The sequence below is a fragment of the Chelonia mydas genome, chromosome 24, assembly GCF_015237465.2.
Source record: "Chelonia mydas isolate rCheMyd1 chromosome 24, rCheMyd1.pri.v2, whole genome shotgun sequence".
Lineage (NCBI taxonomy): Eukaryota > Metazoa > Chordata > Testudines > Cheloniidae > Chelonia > Chelonia mydas.
In genome coordinates, this window is record NC_051264.2 from 792,664 (window position 1) to 807,125 (window position 14,462).

General features: G+C 66.0%; 1 protein-coding gene across 14 annotated transcripts in view; it reads right to left on the reverse strand.

Moving 5' to 3' along the window:
- Positions 1–563: 563 nt before the first annotated feature.
- ADAM15 (ADAM metallopeptidase domain 15) overlaps positions 564–14,462 on the reverse strand; it is a 30,532-nt gene continuing 16,633 nt past the window's right edge. For 2 of the 14 annotated variants that reach the window (XM_043535294.1, XM_043535301.1), the window contains 18 exons: positions 14,329–14,397; positions 13,918–14,087; positions 13,731–13,815; positions 13,495–13,643; positions 13,224–13,401; positions 8,186–8,278; positions 7,271–7,466; positions 6,988–7,096; positions 6,745–6,904; positions 6,532–6,609; positions 6,322–6,433; positions 5,896–6,034; positions 5,761–5,808; positions 4,855–4,948; positions 2,657–2,734; positions 1,799–1,870; positions 1,433–1,563; positions 564–1,273 (listed from right to left, as the gene is read on the reverse strand). In XM_043535294.1, the coding sequence (XP_043391229.1) occupies positions 1,231–1,273; positions 1,433–1,563; positions 1,799–1,870; positions 2,657–2,734; positions 4,855–4,948; positions 5,761–5,808; positions 5,896–6,034; positions 6,322–6,433; positions 6,532–6,609; positions 6,745–6,904; positions 6,988–7,096; positions 7,271–7,466; positions 8,186–8,278; positions 13,224–13,401; positions 13,495–13,643; positions 13,731–13,815; positions 13,918–14,087; positions 14,329–14,397 (2,004 nt within the window). In that variant the 3' untranslated portion in view covers positions 564–1,230. Of the gene's footprint in view, positions 1,274–1,431; positions 1,564–1,798; positions 1,871–2,596; positions 2,735–4,854; positions 4,949–5,760; positions 5,819–5,895; positions 6,035–6,321; positions 6,434–6,531; positions 6,610–6,744; positions 6,905–6,987; positions 7,097–7,270; positions 7,467–8,185; positions 8,279–13,223; positions 13,402–13,494; positions 13,644–13,730; positions 13,816–13,917; positions 14,088–14,328; positions 14,398–14,462 lie in introns of those variants that run through there. The other 12 variants (XM_043535296.1, XM_043535295.1, XM_037882989.2 and 9 more) reach the window with 12 other exon arrangements.

Genomic DNA, 14,462 nt, shown 5'->3' on the forward strand with positions numbered 1-14,462 from the left:
CCTTGGGAATAGAGACAGTCCCGCACCCCGAGGGATCCCCCAGCCCTCCAAGCCCAGGCTGCCTGGCCAGCGCTTGAGCCACTGCGCCACCTAGTGGAGCATTGGGGTAACCACCGGGGGAATTCTGGGGTCTTGGCTCCAGCAAGCAGCCGGGCCAACGCCAGCCCCCCGGCCAGGAGAAACCTGGGCAGGCCAATGGCACCAGCTCAGAGCGCTCCCCCGGCTGGCCTGCCCTGAGTCTGGGCCTTGCCGCTGCGCCCCACACGGCGGGGGGGGCATTATATGGAGTAGTTCCAGAGCATTGCCTGGTGACTCTGTGACACCCTGCAGCACCCCAAGGCTGAGGGGAACCTCCCTGAAGCCTCCATTAGGCCACATGGGGAAGGGATCTGAGCCCCCTGGAGGCCTCCTGGGGTCACGAGAGCGCCGCATGCCCCCCAAGGGAGAGCCGGCCCCAGGATGGGCAGCTTGGGCTCTGCCCTGGGCACTGCCTGGGCCCTGGCCAGCAGGACATGCCACTCCCAGGGGCACAGAGAATTCATGCTGGAGCAGAAGGCGTTAACTCAGGCAGCTCCCAGACTCTTTATTAGACAGTTTGCAGATGATCTAAAGCAGGTTCAGAAGCAGCCAGCGCCCCAGAAGAAGGGGGAGCCCCCACCAGGGAGTCCCTCCCCCCCCAGCCAGGCAGCGTCCCTGTGAATGGCTCTGGCGGTGCCGAATCTCCCAGGACAAGTTCCGGCACGCACCCACTCTCACCTGTGCTCCCTGCCCAGACGCAGCCGCTCCCCTGGGGTGCGCCCAGCCACACCCAGTGTTCGGAGTCCCCAGCACCCAAGGGCTCTTGGGGCCCAATTCCCAGGGGACTGGCAGGTCCAGCCGAGGGGATGGCGCCCTGGCAGGGTGTGGGCAGGCGAGGGGCTTTGGGCAAAGACCCAGGAACAGCGTCCACAGCACAGACCGTAACAGGCCAAGACTCCAGCAGCGCACGGCAAGTTCTGATCCGGCTCCGCAGCGTCCCCAAGCTGGCGGGCAGGGCACCTCCGTGAGGGAGCGGGGAGGAGCCCAGAAAGAGATCCCAGCGCTCGGGACCTTCCAGAGTCAGCGACGGAGGGGGCACGGGGGGCCACGCCAGCAACGCAGGGGCCAGGAACCCCGAGTCCAACAGGCAGTGACGGAGGGGAGGTTCCTGAGGCCAGGCAGCCCACACACAGGGAGCGTATCCGTCTCACACTAGATGTCCTGGAGATGCCCAGTGGGGGGTGGGGGAGCTGGCCTGGGGGAGGGAGGAAAGAGGAAATGTGAAACAGATAAGTAACGGGGGCGGGGGGGGGCGGTGTCTGCCTTAGTCACCCCCCAAAAGTCCCAGCTCAGCCCACCCCCTAGTGCCAGCGAGCGAGATGCCCCCTGAGCCGTGTCTGCAGCCAGCACTCACCTGGAGGGCAGCACCATGACGTGGGGGACGTAGGAGGGCACCGAGGACAGCTCAGGCCTGGAGATGAGGGGCCCAGTGGGGTCCGAGGGCAGCAGCCTCCTGGGCAGGGGTGGCTTGGCAGGGCCTGGAGGCTGCGGAGAGACACCAGGGCGAGTTACTGAGGAGGGCCCATGCCCTGGGGCCCCGTGCAGGCCCCCCACCCCCCGCCATGCCCTGCACATCCCTCAGGGGGAGACGAGGTCGATCCCCCTCACCCCACACGGGCAGCCTGGCACCTGCTTGGCCCCACAGCCAGACGTCCCTCCCCACACACAGACCCGCGCCACCGTCACCATCACCCCGCGCGGCGCCCGCCGGCGCCGTTACCTGAGCGCCTTTCAGCACAGGGTCTGCAGGCAGCGGGCGCGTGGGGGGGGGCGGCCTGTCCCGCAGCAAGGCCTGGGCAGAGAGACAATGAAACAGCAACACAGCGCCCCACGCTGGCGGCTGCTGGGGGTCCGCACAGACCCCTGGGGAGGAGGCAGGTCCTGCCTGCCCCAGCCGGGGGGAGATGTGAGCCCAGCACCGGGTCAGGGGCTCCAGGGACAGAGTGGGGCCAGGGCTGCCCTGCGGGGAGCCCAACGCCATGGGCTGGAGGTACAATCTCCCCGCCCAGGGGCAGCCCCAAGGGAAGGAGCTGCCATGCCAGGGGGCCCGTGGGAGCTGCCAGCCCAGTGCACCACCCGTGGTCAGGCACGAGAGCCCGGGGCAGGGCGCTTGGGGCCCCTGGGCTGGGGTGTGTGGGTCAGGCTTGGGGGAGAGTTTGGGGCAAAGGCCACATGTTGGGTGCTTGCTCCGTCCCATGGCAGCACCCAGGACCCCACAGCCCGGCACAGGGGGTTCCTGGCCCATGGGGCTACACCCCGCCCCCACATTGGGGTTGGGGAAGAGAGACTTACGGGTGACGTGGGGTGGTGGGATGGGGCAGCCCCCCAGACCCTGCGGGCGCCAGTTTCACACTCAGGCCCTGCTCTCCGCTGCTGCTCTGACCCCATCACCCCCCCGTGCACGGGAGGGGAGGCAGAGCCAAGCCCTGGAGCCCAGCCACGTGGGGGCAGAGACCCGGTCAGCCGGGTGCCCGCTGGGAGGCCATGCAGTGACAGGCATGCAGGAGCCTCTGCGGGGGATTAGAGCAGCCACTGCCGTGGGCCCCCATCCACGCCGGGCAGGGCCCAAGGACGTTACCTGGGATTCCTTGGGAAGCGGGTCAGGCGGGAGTGGCTTGGAAGGCGGGTCGGGCCTGGCCCAGCCGTGGGGAAGGGGCTGCAGAGAGAAGAGGAGGAGAAAGCGGCAGCGGGGGGGGAGGGGTCCGGGGGGTGTCAGTGAGATGGGCAGGGGGGTGTAAGAGAGACCAGGATGGGGGGGTAGGAGACGGGCCAGGGGACCATGCAGGCAGGGGTCAGTCGGTCAGTCAGCGGCCATGCAGCATGCGGAGAGTCAACGCACAGGACAGACGCCCGCCCGCCTGCCCACGACCCCCCAAGGCAGAACAGATTGCCTCCCCCTGCCCCCCGCCTCCAGCGCAGGCTCCACTCGCAAGGACCCCCCCCAAGATCCCAAGAGGCCGCAGCCCATGGACAGGAGCCCCCCACACCAGTGTCAGGGGGCCCTGGGCTGAGGCACCGCCCCGCACCAGGCTGCTCCCCGGGCGGGAGGCCCTTTCCTTTTGGGGGGGATGCACAGCACACGGCGGCTTCAGGCCTGGTCCCCACTCCCTGGGGGCCGATCCCTCCCCTCACACTGGGGCTGGCCCAAGGCTCCACATAGCAATCGGACCCCACCACCCCAGAGCCCCTCGCCCAGCGGCATCCACTGCCCACCCCCGACGCTGCCAGGCGGAGGGAGGGAGGGGGCGTAGTGCCGGGATCCGCATCCCAAGCCTTGTGGCCAGGCCAAGAATGGTCAGCGAGCAAAGTCCTGCTGTATCCCCAACCCACAGATCACCTCCAGCCCCACAGCAGCCCTATACCGGGGCCAGCAACTCCTGCTGCCCCCTCATCCCGCTCCCCGCGGCACGCCCCCCGCCCCACCCCATCACCGCCCTGGGGCCAGCCCCGACTGCCAGGGGAGAGCGCCCCCTGCTGCCCCTGCCCCCCATCACCGCCCTGGGGCCAGCCCCGACTGCCAGGGGAGAGCGCCCCCTGCTGCCCCCGCCCCCCATCACCGCCCTGAGGCCAGCCCCGACTGCCAGGGGAGAGCGCCCCCTGCTGCCCCCGCCCCCCATCACCGCCCTGGGGCCAGCCCCGACTGCCAGGGGAGAGCGCCCTCTGCTGCCCCCGCCCTGCCCCATCACCGCCCTGAGGCCAGCCCCGACTGCCAGGGGAGAGCGCCCCCTGCTGCCCCCGCCCCCCATCACCGCCCTGGGGCCAGCCCCGACTGCCAGGGGAGAGCGCCCCCTGCTGCCCCCGCCCCGCTCCATCACCGCCCTGGGGCCAGCCCCGACTGCCAGGGGAGAGCGCCCCCTGCTGCCCCCGCCCCGCTCCATCACCGCCCTGGCGCCAGCCCCGACTGCCAGGGGAGAGCGCCCCCTGCTGCCCCCGCCCCCCATCACCGCCCTGGGGCCAGCCCCGACTGCTCCCGCCCCCCATCACCGCCCTGGGGCCAGCCCCGACTGCTCCCGCCCCCCATCACCGCCCTGGGGCCAGCCCCGACTGCTCCCGCCCCCCATCACCGCCCTGGGGCCAGCCCCGACTGCCAGGGGAGAGCGCCGCCTGCTGCCCCCGCCCCACTCCATCACCGCCCTGGGGCCAGCCCCCTGCTGCCCCCGCCCCCCATCACCGCCCTGGGGCCAGCCCCGACTGCCAGGGGAGAGCGCCCCCTGCTGCCCCCGTCCCACGGCGCAGGGTTGTGACTTGCCGCGCTGGTGCGAGGGGCAGCTGAAGTGGCACCGCTGTACCCCCCCCACACACACACACACACACCCCCGGGGCAGCCCGAACGCCCGGCGCAGGCTGCCACGCTGCTCGGAGGAAGCTCACCGCACACACACAGGCATGAAACGCAACCACTCGGTTTAACTCAACTGCTCATTCGGGGGGGGTTAGACCTCCCGTTCCCCCCCCCCCGGCGTGTTGGGAGCCCGACTCTCCCAAGTGCCCCCCAGGGACAGCACTGCCAGGGGGAGAGCCCCCTACCTGAGCACCTGCCGTCTGCCAGAGGGGCTGTCTTGGCAACTGTGGCAGACCCCATCCCCGGGCCATGGCATCGTCCATGGCGGCGGGACTCCGGCCCCACAGCCCATCCCCCATGGCCCGCAGCGCTGGCCCCCCACCCCAGCCCTGGTGCCCCGGCAGGCATGAGCAAAGGCCTGTGGGGCCCCAGGCAGGGCGGGGGGCACCCCGGGGTGGGGCGGGGGGCAGTGCTGACTCCACCCTGGCACTCACCTTACTGGTGGGCATCACCTGTAGCTCGGTGCTCTGGGGCCGCGGGTGCCCAGGCTGGGGCTGGTTGGAGCCTCGCGGCCCTGGCTGAGAGATCCTGGGGAGGGAACATGTCTCAGGCATCCCCAGGGCAGGGTCCCCCCACTTCACACATATCCCCGCCCCCAGGGTTAACCCTTCAGCCGCCCATCCCCTGCCATGGGGGGGAGGGGCAAGGCTGCACACACAGGGGTGGGTCAGTGGATTGCCCGGGGGTGGAAGTCAGGACTCCTGGGTTCAATTCCCAGCTGTGGTCCTGACCCCTCTCTGGGCAGGGTGGGGCTGGGAGCCGGCGGGGGCGTCCAAGTCTCTGGCCAGGCTGGAGCCAGGTTCCAAGCTATGCAGGGCGGGCACCGGCACCCACCCCAACCAGGGCAGCCCCAGGCAGTCCCCAGGAGCGCCCAGCCCTCGTGTCCCCAATTCCCCAGCGGGGGGGCAGGCAGGACCCCCACAGGAGAGCAGGGCGTCATCTCCCTGGGGCCAGCTGCCCCCAGCATGGCAGGCCCATGGTGACCAGCCACCCCACTGCGTGTGCTGCTGTGGCCACACCCCCTAACCTCCTTGGGGGGCCGATCCCCAGCCCCCGGCCAGCCCCTCATGCCCCCAACTGCCAGGCCCCGCGGAGCTGGGCATGGGAGACTGGACAGCGCTCAGCGACCAGCAGAGACAGAGGGATTCCCTGTTCAGAGCCTGGGGGGCAGGGGACGGACAGACGGACACAACCCTCTGGGCAAGTGACTCAGAGCCCCCCCTATAGTGAGGGGAACCCATGACGTTCCCCCCTCTATCCACCGGGGCCCATGGGCACGGCACGGCCACGGGGAAATGCCAAGTGAGCCCAGCGTCCAGCCCCCCCCGCAGCGACGTTACCCGTTCGGGTCGGCCGAGACTCCTGCGCTGAGCAATTGCACCTGGGTGCTGCAGGGAGAACAGAGTCAGGGTCGCAGCCCGGGCCCAGAGCGTATCCATGGGACCCGGGGGGAGGCTCTCCCCAGAGCACGTTACCTGTACTGGCAGCTGGTGCCCTTGCCGAGCTGGCAGAGGTGCCGGTGCAGGCCGGCGCGCTTGGCGTAGCAAAGCCCCAGAGCGAGGGCCAGGATCAGGGCGGCCAGGATCAGCAGGGTGGTGGGGAGCGCGCTGCCCCCTGGCAGGAGAACAGCCGGTGAGTGTCCCTGGCAGCAAAGCCCCCCACCCCCACCCGCGCCCGCCTGGCACCGGCGCACAAAGCCCCATTCTTCTCAAGCCCCATGCAGCTGGGGGGGGCCCTGCATGCACCGTGTGTGCCTGGCTTGGCCCTCTGGTGCCACCAACCAGAGTCTGAGGCCCTGCCCCGCCCTGCCGGACGCCTGGGTCCCAACCTCGTCAGTGTCAGAAACAGCGCAATAAGCCCCGCCCCCCATGCCCTGCCCTCCCCTCCCCCAGCCCCCTCACCTTGCTCCAGGCCCCCGGGGCCACTGTCCACACTGCCCCCGGCCCCTGGGCTGTTGCAGGTGGGGGCGGCCCAGCCCGCCTCACAGTGGCAGTGCCCCTTGTTGTTGCAGACCTGAGGGGAGACATGGAGCCTCCTCACTGACAGGCTCTCAGCAAAGGGACGGCACAGTCCCGTCCCCCCCCCCGCCCCTGACCTGCTGCCCCGCTCACCCCGTGCCCGTGGCATTTGCTCCGACACTCCTGCACCCCCAGCTCGGAGACGTCCCGGCACCGGCCACTGCTGCACACCTGCCCGGAGAGAGGGGGAATCAAGAGAGAGAAGGGGGGGTCCTGGCCCAGCATGGGGGGGGGGCAGCAACCCCCTCCCCACTTGGCTGCTGCACCTGCTCCTTCCCTGTGCCCCGGGGCATCCCCCCAGCTCACCTTCCCAGGGCCACAGGCCGTGCCTGGCAGCACCATGGCCAGGTCGCTCACATCGTCGCGCGGGGGCAGAGGGGTCCCGCGGCAACCGGGTGCTGCCCCATCCTGCCGTGTGCCCTGGGCACTGCCCCCCTGGCACTGCAGCCTCCCGCAGCCAGCGTCCCTGCACGGGCAGACAGGGGTCAGGAGGATGGACCGACAGGGTGGGGGGCAGGGGACAGATGGGTGGTGTACGGGGGCACTCACTGCTGGGCACAGGGGACGTAGGTGCTGTTGGGGTGCTGCCCACAGTGCCCGTGCTCATCCCCCCTGGCGTTCAGGGAGGCCATGCAGACGTCGGAGACGGGGCCCGAACCTGCATGGGACAGAGAATCGTGATCACCACCGGGGGCCTCGGCACCCACACAGCTCCCTAGCCCCCCTGGGGTGCTGATTCCCAGCAGCCCTCCAGAGCCCCCCCCAGCTGTGCACCCCCCCACTCAGCTCCACGGCAACCCATCCTCCCCTCCCACAGACCCCTGCCCCTTACCTGGGCCCCACAGCTCCTGGCACTGGCCCTGGTAGGTGGTGCAGGCCCCCCCGTAGCAGTAGGCCTGGTCTCCGGCGCAGGGTTGCCCATCCTGCAGGTACGTGTTGCGGGGGCAGCGTGGGGACAGCCCGTCGCAGAACTCGGGGAGGTCGCATTCACCACGGGGCTCCCGGCACAGGGAGCCGGCCCCTCGCAGCTGGGGATCAGAGAGCATCAGAACGGGGGGGGGGGGGGGGGGGGAGGGCCCTGTGGCCTGGCCTCTGGCTCAGGGGGACTCGCTGGGCAGCGCTCCCAGGGCGAAGCAGGAGGCTGGAGCCCCCAGGCTCAGGAGGCAAGGAGGCTGCATGGCCTGCCCTGAGGGACGAGGGGGACCCCTGGCACACCAAAGGGTCCGAGCTGGGGGCACAGCGCCAACCCCACAGAGCAGTGAGCCCCCCTTGCAGTAAAACCAGCTGTCGTGTGGGACGGTGCCCAAAGCCTGAGTAAACCCAACAGCTCCCGCCAGGTCTGTCTGTGACCCGTCCGCACCGGCCGTTCCTGAGCACCTGCTCCAGGGGCTCCCGAGCCGTTTAACAGTTTGCTCCAGGCTCTTTCCAGCCAGCGAGGTCAGTAACGCCCTGGGCCCCACGTTTGCCCTTCTCCGCCCTCTGGGGGCTCTCGACGAGAAACACCAGTGGGTCTGTGATTGCTTCAGCTCGTTCCGGCAGCAGCCTGGGCCGCATCATATCAGCCTGCCCCGGGATTCCAGCGACCGTAGCCTGTTATATAGAACCCGATCCTTCCCCGCTGTTCATATTATTGTGCTGACATTTGGTCCTTGCACCCCCAGAAAGTGAATACGTGGAGCCCAGGGCTGGGGTAGCAGGGGGCTGCGGGTCAGGAGTGAGGGGCATCGGCAGGGCCCTTCCCACTCACCTTGCAGTCCTGGCAGCAGGTATCCCCCTTGGCGCACTCAGCTCCGGTGGCCAGCTGGCAGGTGCTGGCATTGCAGCAGGGGTCAGCGCACTCCTGTGGGGCAGAGGGGCAGCAGTGAGCGGGGCCCTGGGGGCGGTGGGGGGGAGCTGTCACGGAGTCCCCGGGTGATGCTCTGGAACCGCTCCCCATGAAGCTGTGACGAAGTGGGACTGTTCTTAATGTTTCCTCTGAATAGTGTGGGGGTGCCTCAGTTTCCCCTAGGCAGCTCTTAAGTATCTAGGTGGTGGGATAAGGGTGTATGATCATTGCAGAGCCCTAGAGGGCAGGTGTGTGCAGGGGTCTGGACACAGAGAATGGCCGACACCCTGTTTCCTGGGCCCTTCCCCCCTGCAAGGTGAGAGCTGAAAGGTTGGAGAACAAAGGAATCAGGTGACCTCCTGGCCCGGGGAAAGGGACAAAGCCCAGAGGAGGAGGGGCTGGAGGGAGTTTCAGTTTGGGGCTGGCTGGAGACATGGAGTAAAGGGCAGACGTGGTTGTCTGGCTCACTGCCCCCCATAATGGACCCAGCTGAGGGGTCCTGTTCTCTGCACCTACAAGCTCTGTTTTAGACCACGTTCCTGTTGTCCAATAAACCTCTGTTTTACTGGCTGGCTGAGAGTCACGTCTGACTGCGGAGTTGGGGGCAGGACCCTCTGGCTTCCCCAGGACCCCGCCTGAGCGGACTCGCTGTGGGAAGCGCACTGAGGGGCAGAGGATGGTGAATGCTCTGAGGTCAGACCCAGGAAGGTGGAAGCTGTGTGAGCTGTGTCCTGAAGACAGGCTGCTCCCAGAGAGGAGACTCCCCCAGAGTCCTGACTGGCTTCGTAGGGAGCAGTTCCAGAGCATCGCCCGGGGACTCCGTGACAACTGGTGGCAGGGGTGGGATCTACTGCACCCCGTGGATGGCACTTCCTGCAGTAAGTGACGGGGGAGCAGTAAAACGAAGGGGGATTGAGGAGGACCAGGCGTGCTGAAGGCTCAGAGAGGAGCGGTTTCGGGGGGCGGTTAACCCCTGGGAGTGTGTGACCAGCAAGAAGGACTGTGCAGTAACGGGGTCCCCCTGGGGACTGCGGGGAGCAGTCTCAGGGGCGGAGGAGCCTGCGGCTTGGCCCTGGGAGAGAGAAGGACTTTTGCAGTAACAGGGTTCCCCTGGGGATTGCAGTGAGCGGTCCCAGGGGCGGAGGAGTCTGCAGCTCGACCCTGGCAAAGAGGGGGTGACCTCGAGAAGGGCTGGCACACTAGGGGTTCTCCCTGGAAACCGTGGGGAGCTGAGAGCGCACAGGCCTGTGAGTCCACAACAACTTGGGAAGAGCGGAGTGACGGCCTGTCACCGTCTCCTGAAGAAGGACATTGTAACCCTGTGCAGAAAGAGAGGGTTGTACATTGGAAAGTTCACCAAAGCACAGTTCATCGTGCAGCTGGAGGAGGATGACCGCTCTAAGGAACAGATTCCTGACCCCAAATGGGCTATAGCAGGATCTGGGAGCAGCTGGAGTGGGAGCCAGGCACCCCCAAGACTCCTGTCCCGACCAGACGAGGGTCTTCACGATCGGGTTCCCCATCCGGGGATCGGAGATGGACGGGATTGGAGCTGAGCCCGAGAGAGCAAGAGGACCGTGAGAGACAGCGAGAGCCCGAGAAAGAGCTGCAGAAGCAGCAGCAGCATGAACTGGCAGTGGGGGAGCGGAGAGGCCTAGGGGACCTCCCAGGGGTGAGTGGGGATAGACCCCGGGGGGCCAGTTCCACAGGGAACCTCGAGACTAAATTGCTGCCCCTGGTTAAGGAGCGGGGGATGTGGATGCAACCTCACTGCCTTTGAGCAGGCTGGCGATTTGAACCAGGGGGACCCTGCGGAAAAGCCCCGGTGTCTAGTTCCCTTGCTGGGTCCCAAGGCCATAGACTCCGTCAGCCCGATGGGTGGGGAGGTGGACAGGCTCCCACTCCTGACCCCAACCTATATGTCTGTGTGGAGGTCCCTGGGGCCAGGCCCCTCGGACCCCCAGTGGGAGCGGGAGGTGATGATCAATGGGGAGACATTCCTGAGGTGGCGAGATCCTGGGACACAGAGAACTGTTGTCAGGCCCTGGGTGGTGCAGCCTCAGATGCTGAGGGGCTGTGTGAGCTGGGTGAGGGTCCCAGGGACGAAGCCCCTCGCCCTGCCTATGGCCCAGATCCCTGTGCAAACCCAGGAGGGGTGGGGCTGGCTGGTTGTTGGGGTTCTCCAGGATACCAGCTGCGAGACCCTGTTGGGGGTTGACTGTGTCTCTTTGGGACAGGATCCAGGCCCTGCTCCTGTAACTCCCAAGGGTTTGGGCTTGAATCCAGGGAACCAATCGGCGGAGAGGGAAATGGTCAGCGAAAATGCAGATGACCTGGCTGGCAGCAGGGAGGAGCCGCTAGGCTCAGGCTACCTGCCTGCCTGTAATCAGACTCCTGGGGCTCCCTGCCCCACTTGCAGACCGGAGAGGGGGCTCCCGCTGGCTCTGATGCAGTGAGGAAAGCAGTGAGCTCGCTGCCTACCCCCACTGGGACAGCAAGGGCAGCGCTGAGCACAGTGGGAGCTGAGACCCCAGCTGAGTGGGGGGAGACACAGGCAGGGCAGGGGATCTGTGGGGAGTGGCAAGGTGTTGGTAAGGAAAGTCTGGATGAGCCTAGGCAGCCTTGCGAGCCGATGGCTGTGTCTAGTCAGCAGGGTGGGAAGGCGAGGAGAGCGGAAGATGAGTGTCCCTGGACCTTACCTGTTAGCTGGGTGGAGAATTGGGACAGTGAAGGAAACGTGCCTGTGTCTGTCAGGGGTATTGACTTGCCTATGGAGGGAGCTACCCTGATCTCCAAGACGTTGTCTGTGACCAGCCTTGTGTGCTGGGACCAGGGGAATGAGATCCCAAGCTGTGTGTCTAGGAAAGGAGAAAGTGTGTCCAGCTCTTCTTTGTCTGTGGAGCAGACAGAAGGGGCCTTTCAGCCTGTGATGGTCGAGGGTCGTGCAGTTGTCTCAGAGTTGGTTCTGGATTCAACTGAAGCCCAGGAAGGGAATGGTCCTAAGTTTGTGTCTGCTCGGGAGAATGGCCCTGTAACTAGGTCGCATCCAGTTAGGGTCTATGTAAAATCCCAGAGACCAGACAATTCTGGTGCTTGTATTTTGCCTGTTGCTAGTGTGTGGGAGGGAAAGGGTGCAGCAACTCTGTCTAATCAGGGTGAGATCCTAGCCAGGGCACAAGGAGAGCATGAAGGTGATGTGATTGTGTTACCTATGGAGGGTGTGGAAACCTGTAGCAAGAAGGAAAAGATTCCTGAACTTGTGTGTGGCAAAGGGAAGGAGAATGCTCCTGACCTTTTATCTAGGAAGTCTGTCAGTTTGCCTGAAAGGGGATTGTGTAGGAATCCGCTGGATGGGCCAGAGGTAATTCTGGATGTAAGGGAGACCCAGAAAGAGTCTGTTGTTGCTCAGGAAAGTGTTTCTCTAGAGCAAGCCCTAGATAAAGAGGGTAAGAGCAGAATTTCTATGAAGGGTGAATTGTTGCATAGAAAAGCCCTAGGGAAAGGAATCCTCATGGCGTCTTTGCAAGCAGTTTACTGCAATTGAAGGGTGTGAAAGTGATTTAATCAAGAAAGCTTCAGTTCCTAACAGCCAGAAATTTTCTGTTGTGAATGGATCCACTGACTTTCCTGTTGAAAGACCCAGTGTGGATAGCTTTGAGAAGGTCTCAGATGGAGTGAAAGCTGTTAAGAAAGTTAAACAGTCGTCTAAGCAAGTGGCTGTGTTTGGCCAGCTTGTTGGGGAGAAGACCCAATCCCAGTTTGACCCCCTGGGGTTTTGGGGGTGGCCAAAGGGCACGGGCCGCATAAACCTTCCCACATGCGGCCTGCGAGTGTTATCGACCACCCCCGACCTAAGGGAGGGCGTGAAACTGGAGGGGCCTGGTGTAACTCCTACCAAGGAATGGGAGAGATGCTGGAGCATCCATGGCAACACTGGTGGCTTCGAACTTCCCCAGGTCACCGGCTAAAGTGACCCCGTTCAGTTTGATCTCGAAGGGGGGAGAGATGTGATGAAGTGGGACTGTTCTTAATGTTTCCTCTGAATAGCGTGGGGGTGCCTCAGTTTCCCCTAGGCAGTTCTTAAGTATCTGGGGGGTGGGATAAGGGTGTATGATCATTGCAGAGCCCTAGAGGGCAGGTGTGTGCAGGGGTCTGGACACAGAGAATGGCCGACACCCTGTTTCCTGGCAACAGATGGCCTGGGCCCTTCCCCCCTGAAAGGTGAGAGCTAAAGGGTTGGAGAACAAAGGAATCCGGTGACCTCCTGGCCCTGGAAAGGAACAAAGCCCAGAGGAGTGGGGGCTGGAGAAGTTTCAGTTGGGGGCTGGCTGGAGACATGGAGTGAAGTGCAGACCTGGTTGTCTGACTCACTGCCCCCCGAAATGGACCCAGCCGAGGGGTCCCGTTCTCTGCACCTGCAAGCTCTGTTTTAGACCATGTTCCTGTCGTCTAATAAACCTCTGTTTTACTGGCTGGCTGAGAGTCACGTCTGACTGCGGAGTTGGGGGGCAGGACCCTCTGGCTTCCCCAGGACCCCGCCTGGGCGGACTGGCTGTGGGAAGCGCACGGAGGGGCAGAGGACGCTGAATGCTCCGAGGTCAGACCCAGGAAGGTGGAAGCTGGGTGAGCTGTGTGTCCTGCAGATAGGCTGCTCACAGAAAGGGGACTGCCCCAGGAGGGCACCTGATTCCTTTGTTCTCCAACCCTTTAGCTCTCACCTTGCAGGGGGGAAGGGCCCAGGCCATCAGTTGCCAGGAGACAGAGTGTCGGCCATTTATGTACTCTGGCCCTTTGCTCTGCAACAATTACACCCCCTTATCCCACCCCCTAGAGATTTAAGAAATGCCTAGGGGAAACTGAGGCACCCCTACGGTATTCAGAGGAAACATTAAGAACGGTCCCACATCGTCACAGGAGCAGACATCCCCTCACGCACGCGCCCCCTCCCCTCCCCTCTCACCTCCCGCAGGCCGCAGTCGCACGTCTCGTCCTTCTCCACCAGCCGGTTCCCGCAGCGCGGGCGCACGGCCAGGCTCTCGGGCTCGGGCACATTGAAGAGGCACCAGCCCTGGCCCCGGCGCAGGCTCCGCTCCACGTCCTGCTGGCTGCAGCTGCTGAAGCTCAGACCGGGCATCAGCCTGAGGAGGGGAGCCCGTGAGTGCGGGGGGGGGCAGGGCTCGGGGACCCTCCTGCCCCTCGCCCCCCCCATCCCGGGGCACCCCCAGACTCACCCCGTGGGCGGCGCCATGATGCAGCTCCGCTCCTGGTAGGGGCCGACGCAGTCACACTGGCGCCCGGCCCCGTCGTGGCTCATGCCCAGGTTGTGGCCCAGCTGGTGAGCCACAGTGGAGGCCACGACCAGGACGCTGACCGAGTGATCCTGCGCGGAGAGGCCGGATCAGAGCAGGCTGGGGCTGGGGCTGGGGCAGGGGCAGGGGGAGGGGTTGGGGCAGGGGCAGGTACTGACCACGCTGACCCCGCCCGATCGTGCGGCCGAGCACATGGAGGCCTGGGACGCCATCCCCACCGCCGCCCCCTCCAGCGGGGTCCCCCTGCAAGAGACCGCGAGCGTTAGGGGGGCCGGAGCCGAGATCCCAGCCGCACGCCCGGCATCGGACAGGTTCCGGCCTGGCCCCCCCGGCCCCCGCACTCACGTGAGCAGCTGGGCGTTGTCGTGCGGGAGCCGGGGCAGCAGCTCCTTCTGCCTCCACCGCAGGAAGCGCTCCAGCGTGGCCTGGGCGCTGGGCCCCACGGCGATGGGGTCCCCCTGGTTCCACACTTCCACTGCCAGCAGCGCCACGCGGATGCCCAGGGGCTGATAGAACTGGGGGGGGAGCTGGGGTTAGAGACGCTGGCTGGGCAGTGGGGGCCCGCACCAGGGCCGTCCAGACTGGCAGTCGGGCTGGGACAGCAGGGGTTGCGGGGCGGGAGGGAGGGGCGCGGGCGGAGCTGGGGGCAGGGGGAGGCCCAGGATGGGATAACTGGGGCTGTGGGGCGGGAGTGAGGGGAACTGGCAGAGCCGGGGGGGGGAAGAAGAGGGCATCCCAGGGCCACTAGTGACCCACCGTGTCCACCTGGTTGGCGATCTCCAGCATCCGGGTCTGGATCCGTTCCATGTTGGGGTAATTCTGGAACTGCAGGGGGGAGACAAGGTGTCATGGGGGGACGGAGCCACCACAGGGCCCAGGAGCGTGAGGCA